Source organism: Arachis hypogaea, chromosome 19 (assembly GCF_003086295.3).
Source record: "Arachis hypogaea cultivar Tifrunner chromosome 19, arahy.Tifrunner.gnm2.J5K5, whole genome shotgun sequence".
NCBI lineage: Eukaryota > Viridiplantae > Streptophyta > Magnoliopsida > Fabales > Fabaceae > Arachis > Arachis hypogaea.
Window position 1 is genome coordinate 3,827,404 of NC_092054.1, and position 9,076 is coordinate 3,836,479.

At 33.7% G+C, this 9,076-nt stretch overlaps 2 protein-coding genes across 2 annotated transcripts; one reads left to right on the plus strand and one right to left on the minus strand.

Annotated features, from left to right (window-relative positions):
• Positions 1-714: 714 nt before the first annotated feature.
• On the plus strand, positions 715-2,067 carry LOC112779810 (UPF0481 protein At3g47200). The gene has a single exon (XM_029295481.1). It carries the CDS (start codon positions 715-717, stop codon positions 2,065-2,067), a length of 1,353 nt encoding a protein of 450 aa, XP_029151314.1.
• Positions 2,068-3,914: 1,847 nt separating this feature from the next.
• Positions 3,915-5,117, minus strand: LOC112776030 (uncharacterized). Its single transcript, XM_025819981.1, has 2 exons — positions 4,841-5,117; positions 3,915-4,708 (listed from the first exon to the last, which is right to left on the minus strand). Exons 1-2 carry the CDS (start codon positions 5,115-5,117, stop codon positions 3,915-3,917), a joined length of 1,071 nt encoding a protein of 356 aa, XP_025675766.1.
• Between the last annotated feature and the right edge of the window lie 3,959 nt (positions 5,118-9,076).

Below are 9,076 nucleotides of genomic sequence, written 5' to 3' on the forward strand. Positions count from 1 at the left end.
CAATCGAGCAACCTAAAATGAAGTATATAAATGAGTGTGTAGGCTCTCCTATATAGATAGATGCATGCTTCTCCAATTACTAATTTCTCCAATGATATATGTGTCCAAACTTCTCTCTCCTGTCATTACAAGGCAAGTTATGACCCTATTCTTCTATCTTCCTATAAACCTTTTTCTTTTGTTATTAATTATTTAACTCAGAAACCATTCTTTTGCATTCCTTGCTTTCTTTTCATTAAATTATTGATTTGCATCCTTAATTGTTTATAAAACGATGACGTACATATATACTTTTTAGTGATAGATGTATATTTCTTCTCCTATTAGAACTCTAATACTACTTTTAATCTCAATTTAAACTTTATATTATTTTTAATTATTCTATCAAAATATTTATACAGGCGACAAATTCATATTGATTTTTCATTAAAGTAATATTGTCTATTTGATGTAAGACCAATTTTATTTTTATATATATCTAATATGATTTTACATAATACACTAACAAAATAAAAGATGATATTAGACATAAGAATTTGGCAATGTAAAAATAAAGTTCTTTCCTAAACTAAATACACACGCACCGATTACATGAGTTGATAAAAAATACTATACTAAAATAATAATTTGGAGTGTTAATAAATGTTGATTTTTTGTTTGTGGTGCGAGCAGCTTACAAATTAAATAACGTCAAGTGTTGCTGCATCATTTGCAATGGCAGAGGATGCAAAGGTGGGAAGGGAAGCAAAGCTTGCCCAATTACTGAATCAAACATTTGATCATAATAATCAAATTTCTTCAACTCCCAAGATACAAAGAGTTCCTCTTTTTTGGCGTCAAAAAACCAGCTTCTACGAGTATTGCATACCCACAATGATATCATTTGGTCCCATTCATCATGGCAACAAAAATCTGAAGCAACAAGGTCAACACTTGAAATCTCAATGGACATCCCTCTACATTGAAGAATACAGTAAAGAAGTAGGTCCTTGTAATGGTAACAAGCAAGAAGCAGCAAACTATTTGTATGGAGTTGTAGGAGATAACATTGTGGAACTAAAGGAGCTGTTTGCTGAGGATGTAATTGAAGGGTATAATGATGAAGAACTGACTTGGATGCTGCTTGAGGATGGATGTTCTTTGCTCTATTACATGGACCACGTTAATGCTCAACATCCAGAAGAACTGAATCTAAAGCTTGATCAACTGATGTATATTGGCAGAGATATTCCATTGCTGGAAAACCAACTTCCAATTAAACTGCTGCAACTGCTGAGCAAAACACAAGGTGCTGACTTGGAGTATTTAATCACAAATTTTATGAGCATGGGCGAAGGAAAGCGGAGAAGAATGACATCGATCACAATCCCTATAAGAAATCATATACTTGATTTTCTTCGCTCCTCCTACTTTCATACAGAGATTGAACAGAATATCCCAAACCAAAATGGTGGTATTCAGATGCCTTGTCCTCGTCCTCGTCCTCGTCCTCGTTCCTCCCTAGTTTGGCAAACTTACAAGAACATACGTGATCTGAAAAAATCAGGGATCCAGGTTAAGGTAAACAAGAGGTTTGGTGGAGAATTGACACTTCCTTTGTGGGTATTCAGCAGTGTCACGCCTTACTTTTTTCGAAACTTGATTGCATACGAGATGTGTCCGGACTTTCGCAACAGCTTCGAATGTTGTTGTTACCTTTCTTTCATGGATTCCTTGATAGATAATGCTGAGGATGTGAAGGAGCTTAGATCAGCTGGTGTTATCCAAAATTTGGTTGAGAGTGATGAGGAAGTGGCCAAATTCTTTAATGATATTGGGCATCACTTCCCCGCTAAAATGTTCAATCAAATATACACAACCGATGCTATCCCCATTAGTAAGAAATATATCCAAGTGAGGCGTCAAATTCAGGAACATTACTCGAGTAGATGGAGAACTTTTCTGGCTGAAACACAGAGTACTTATTTCAGTTCTCCCTGGTCTCTGCTTGCTTTTCTGGCTGCACTTTCAGGATTAATTCTCGCTGTTCTTCAAACATGGTATACTATACATCCTCTTAAAAATTAGTTACCACATTTAAATAACAAGGGTCCCTGTATGTGTCTGTGTGTGACCCACACTTATCATGGTTTGCATCTAAGAATCTTAGACAAAAAAAAGCGTGTACCTCGAGTTGTTTTCTATCTATTATTTCTGTGTGAGAGACCCATACTCATTGGCATTATTTGATTCCTTATGTAATGGAAAACATGTTTGTAATTCAAGCTTGTATGGTATTGTTTGTTAAGGGTTAACTCATTTTGATTCCTAACAGCAAAATTCAAATAATGGCAGAATAGACTACTACATATCTCTCTTCAGTTAACTTTTTCAAACATCCTGTTGGGATTCTGATTTCTAAACCCATCATCCAAAATTAAGAAAATAGATTTAGATTCAAGGATTCTAGACACTTAATGTCAACATTCTGCCATTGAGTATGCTGAAGCATAATGGAATTAAAGCATCCATAAGCCAGGTTAGGCCACTATAGAGACATCAGAAAGAAACCAAAATAGAGAATATAAGATGATAAGATACCACGTACAATTCAAAATCAAAATTTAATAGAACAGTAAATTGACAAATTGCTAAATGCGTAATAACAACAAATGAAATAATAAAGGAATTTCAGATAATCAAAAAGGGAATAGTAAAGAAAAGAATACAAATCATCAAAAACGCCTAAAGAGCATAGATCAACTGAATACAAGCATATTTATTTATGGGGAATCAATAATTGATCCCTATTTTTCACACTTAATAATAATAATATTTGGATTCAAACAAACATTACACGGGTATTATAATGGAATTAGACTTTTTTTTTGCATAAAATAACACCTGGAGATCTATGAATAGGATATGGAATATTTTCAACTAAGTTAGCATCAAAGCACACCCAAATCTCCCGTAATAACAGATCACCCTTATCTTGAAAGCACATAAGTTTGGGCTTAATTTGATGAGTCTTAGTCTTTTTTATTGCATTGACAATAACAATGAGACTATAAATTTTAGTTCACTTTCTGGCTGTTCTTCAAACATGGTATACCATACATTCTCCTAAAAATTAGTTACCACATTTAAATAATAAGGGTCCGTTTATCAGTGTATGTGTGTGTGTGACCCACACTGATCATGATTTGCATCTAAGAATCTTAGACAAAAAAAAGCGTGTATCTCGAGTTGTTTTCTATCTATTATTTGTGTGTGTGAGACCCATACTCATTGGCATTATTTGATTCCTTATGTAATGGAAAAACATGTTTGTAATTAAAGCTTGTATAGTATTGTTTATTAAGGGTTAACTCATTTTCATTCCAAACAGAAAAATTCAAATAATGACAGAAAAGACTACTATATATCTCTCTTCAGTTAACTTTTTCAACCATTCTATTGGGATTCTGATTTCTGAACCCATCATCCAGAAATTAAGAAAATAGATTTAGATTCAGAGATTCTGAACACTCAAAACCTTAACGGCATCACGTTAATGGTCTCTCATCTTATAAACTCTCACTCCTTCTAATTTTCTTTGACGTGCAACTAATTCTTTATGTTATTCAGTACTAACACGTGCTATTTACCAAATAGGGATTTAAATTAGAATAGTAGTGTTGTAATCTTTGCATTAAACAAGAGGTTGTAATTGTTTTTTCCTTTACATATGGAAAAAGCTTGTGTTACCGAACAAGTTTTCACTGATCTTTAGAATGCACGGCATACCATGTTTGAAAAAAGTGAGAATTAATGCTGTAAACGCAGCCAGAAAAGCAAGCAAAGACCATGGAGAATTGAAATAAGTACTGCGTGCTTCAGCCAACTAAGTCCTCCATTTGTTTGAGTAATGTCTTTCTATTTGAAACTTGACTTCAACATATTTCTTGCTGAAAGGGGGCAGCATTGCTCCTCAGATGATTAAATATTTTAGTGGGCAACTCATGGCCAATATCATTAAGAAAATTCGCCAGTTCTTGATCGCTCTTAAGCAAATTTTGGATAACACCAGCTGATCTAAGTTCCTTCACAGCCTCAGCATCATCAATCAAAGAATCCATGAAAGAAAAGAACGAACAGCATTCGAAGCTGCTACAAAAGTCCGGACACATCTCATATGCAATCAAGTTTCGAAAGAAATAAGGCGTAACATCATTGTTTACATAAACAGGAAGTCTCAATCTGCCGCTAAACCATCTTGACGTGAAAGACAAGTTATTCCATTTCCATTCAGGACTCTTTGCCTTCGCAACTCGAATCCCAGATTTTTTAAGATCACGGACGTTCTTGTAAGTTTGCCAAGGATGAGGAAGAAGAGGAAGATGAGCCATCAAATCACTTCCTATTTTCTCAGTCTCCATTTCACTTTCACCAACAAAGTAAGATCGAACAAAACCCAGCAGATGATGAACTGATTCAGCTGTATATGCAAGTCTAATCATCACGGTACAGTTCCTCTTTACAGCACCCATTGTAACAAAATTGTAGAGTAAATTCTCTAAATCAGATCCTTTTTGTGTGCTGAGCAGCTTCAACAGCTTCACTGGAAGTTGGTTCTCTAGCAAGGTCATATCTCGCCAAATATGCATCCATTGATCAACCTTTAGATTCAGAGCTTCTGGATGCTCAATGTCAAAATTCTCCAAGCAAAAGAGATAAGAACATCCATCTTCAAACAACATCCATATCAGTTCATTGTTACAATAGCCTTCAAGCACATCCTTAGAGAAGAGTTCCTTTATTTCCTCTATGTTATTTTGTACAATTCCGAACAACTAATTTGCGGCGGTTTGTTTGTTACCGTTAAAAGTAGGTAGTTTCCTGTATTGTTCAATGTAGAGGGATGTCCATTGAAGTTTCAAGTGTTGTCCTTGTTGCTTCAGATTTTGGTTGCTGTGATGGATGGGACCAAATGATATCATCTTGGGTGTGCAGTACCTGTAGAAGTGTGGATTTTGACGCAAGAATAGAGGAACTCTTTGTATCTTGGGAGTTGAATTTTGATTATCTTCGAATCTTTGATTCACTAGTTCGGCAAGCCTTGTTGCATTTGCCTCCTCTGAATTGTTTCTGGCCATGCTCCAATGACAAGGTTTTGCTTCAATCTGCAAAGTTTATATTTTCAAGGCAAAGAATTACATGGACTCACAATAATATAACGTATTTTCAACAATATTAGAATTAAATGATATTAAAATGTATTCGATTCCTCTAAAGTTGTATTGTCACTTTAAAGCATCTTTACCACTTTATTAACATTGCCATTTTAAAGGATCTTTTTTCTATTAAAATATATAAATTATTAAAAAGAAAAAAAATAATATATCGATGATACAATTAATGAGCACAATTAAATTAAAAATAAAAAAATAAAATACAATTATAAAGGATATGATTTGCAGTTGAAATTAACATTTAATTTTTTAATTTTATTTTTCATGACTCACGATAATGTCATGTATTTTTAACAATATTACAACTAAATGATATTAAAAATATAAATTATTGAAAAAAATGATATATGAATAATACAATTAATGAATACAATTAGACCAAAAATTAAAAAGTTAAATTTTTTTTTGTAAAAGTCTAGTGTTTTAAGACTTTATTACCTAATCCACATTATTAGCAAACTAAAAAGAAGAGTTGTGGTCTTCAATCAAATTCTTCAAATACATATGTAAAACATTAAAAAAAAATGGAGGAAAAAGAACGAGAGATATGAGATGATGTGAAACGAGGATAAAGAAAAAGTGTAAAGTGAATGTTGATTTATAAACTAAATATAAAAAGCAATGAGTATGAAAAAAAGAGGATAAATTATGTATTATTATTCAATTTATACCTATTAAATATAATTAACTTTACTATTGAAATCATATAGTATCCATTATAAAAGTAAAGAATAAGAGAATATAAAAAGTATAGAGTAATCTAAAAAAATGCCATAAAAGTAAGAAAAAAAATAAAAAAAAAATTCTAAGTTACAATAATGAGACATGAGAAGTAGAAGTCAAAGGATTAAAAAATAATTTAATTAAAAAAATTAAAATAATTTCTTTAAAAGATTAAAGATAGGAGATTATTTCAAATTCTATTTTAATATATTATAACAATTCAATTTCTTTAAAATAGTTATACTAGGAATATAAATAGATATTTCAAAATGAGAGATATATATTTAGGTATACACGTATTTATGTTATTTTTTTATTATTTATGACAGTTAAAGTGATTGTTATAGATACAGTTGTAATCTTTCATCACTTAATATATAACTATATTATTCTTAATTACATTTAAAAGCTAATATTACAATTTGTTGAGTTTGAAAAACTGAAATGATAATCAAACATTATTAAAATGTAAATTAGAAAATTATTAAAATTATTATTAAGTATTTTATTTAATAATTTCTAATAGATTGTTTGATGATTTTTTGTTCAAGTGTGCAGGTAAGCAATTTAATTTCATATTGGGTCAAAAGGCAATATGAGCCCAACTTGTTATTAATCAAGCCATGTGCAAAATTAATATAAGTGAGTGTGCTTTGAAATAAAAGAAAACCAAATTGGCCCAAATGGATCATCGAAAAAAATTCAACCTTGGGCAAAATTAATTCAAATATTAGGGGCTGAAATTTGAAATGAAGAAAAGCCTAAATAATAGGCCCATGTTGATAAAACAAATAACGAAGGAAATGACCCAAGGAAACCATACGGCAATTATAAACAAATGGGTCAAATTTTGTTAAAGCATGGTTCAGTTACCTACTCCCAATTGAGAAGAGGAATTCAAATTTTACTTGAATTAAATTTATACATTGGCAACTGAAAAGGAAAATTAAAATTGATTTGATGGCATTAATTGCTCCACACATTACTTTATGTATTGAGGATTGTGAGTGTGATTTCAATTTTATTTAATCTAACAATCAATGATTTGTTTCTACTCTCTCTTCTCTCTCTTTTTTGTTTGTCACATCCATCAGAAAAGAAGATAGAAGAAAGAAGAAGAAGAAGTTATCAGAAAAATTGCAGAGAAGCTAGGAAGAAGCAAAATGTTAGGGTAATGACCTTTGCAGCAAAAAGAAGATCCAAGGCACGGTGTGCCTAGGATTTTTACCACTAATGACAAGATGTGGTGAAGAAGCTTCAAGATCTCCATGCCAAAAGTGGTAGCAATCCGTTTCGGTCAGAGAAGAAGATCTCTGAGGTATGACTCGTCTCTACTTTTTGTTCATCCATCACAGAATGTAGCTACTGTAGCTACGTGGAGGAGGAAGCAAAAGTAGAGCAGATGGAGTTGTCAAGGATCAAGTGTTCATCAAGGGTCAGAAATCCTTCTTGGGGACCAAGTCAAAATGGAATGCTCAGATTGATGAAGCTTGATGAGAAGGGATGAGAGAGAGGTAATTGCATGTTGGTTTTTACTTTCGGTTCCCTCTCTCTTCTCTCTGTCCGAACCGATTTTGGTGTTGAAGAAGAAGAAGTTAGCTCGATTAAACCGTTTCAACTTTGGAAGCTTCCCCTTCTATAATAAGGGTGAACGGCCAATGTTTGAGAAAAGGAGTGAGAGCACACGTTCAGGTTCCCATAGCTCTTGGAGCTGTTTATTCTTCTCCTTCATGACTTTCATTGAATATTGATGGTTTCAGTGGCTAAGAGAAGGGGGGTTGAATCTTAGCCCCCTTTTTACTTGCTAACACCTGCTGGACTTCGAGGAGACTTTTCTGTTTTTAGCTCGTCCCTAGCCACAAGACTTTTTCATTTTGTCTCGTCACTTGGCACGAGATATTTTTTATTTTTGCTCCTGTGCAGTAGAAACAGAAATGGAGTAGGAGAGAAAAAAGATTACACCCAGATATATCCTGGTTCAGCTGCTAAGTGCAGTGCAGCCTACATCCAGTCTTCATCACAACAATGATGGAATTTCACTATAATCAACTTGATTACAAACTGTAAAGTGCTAACCCAACTTACAAGGGGATTCCCACAGAATCATGAAACACAACATAGATGAACAAAGGAACTCTAAGACATCTATGGCTTTTTCTTTTAATTTTGCACTCTCTGCCTTTTTCCGCTCTATGGCTTTTTTCATACAAACCTCACTGTTTGCCTTTTTCCATGAGACTCAAGACATGACAAAATTAAACAGAAAAATACAAAACAGAATACATTGAAGGAGAAGAAAATCTGTAAGTTTAGGTAGCTCTGAGAATCCTGTGCCTTGCACTCTCAATGCTTACTTCTAACTCCTTGCTCCAACCAGTGGTTGTTCTCCCTTTTTATAGAAGAGAGAAGCCTCCACACTTGAAGCCAAAAACCCAAGCCAACTTCTTCTTCCTTCAAGAAACCGGTTCGGCCGCACAGAGAGAGAAGAGATAACCATGCAATAACCAACATGCAATTACCTCTAGTCCTTCCTTGGTCATCACTCTTCATCAATCCGAGCTCTCCATCCTTGGCTTGCTCTCCAAGATGGATTTCTGGCCCTTGATGCTTCATGATGATGATGACTTCATCTGCTTCAATCTCTGCCTCTACCATCACTTCGCCACTCTAGCTACTTCCTGTGGTGGTTGAGCAGAATCAAAGACAAGCCATCTCCTCCAAGAATCTCACTTTGCTGGCCAAATCTTCTTCTTCCTTTTTGAGCATGAAGAGCTCAAGATTACCTCACCAAATCTTAACCATATTTGGTGACAATCTCAGCCACAGCTCATTTTTATTTTAGTATGTTTTCTTGCCATCATTGTGATGGTCTTTAGGCTTGCTTTCTCTTCCTTCCAGTAGCTCATTTTTGCTTCCATGGCTACCAATGTTTTCTGTGTAATAACCGAAGAGAGAAAGAGATGAGAGAGAAGAAACAATCTTGGAAGAAAAGCAATTTTATGAGATAAACAAAATTAAATTGATAAAAGGTTGCTTTTACTTCCCTTTAGGTGGAGTAGCGTGAATCATAATGATTTCCATCAAATCAAAGTCAAGTTCTCTCTCATGTCCCCAATGCTAGTGAATTGAATTTCAAATCC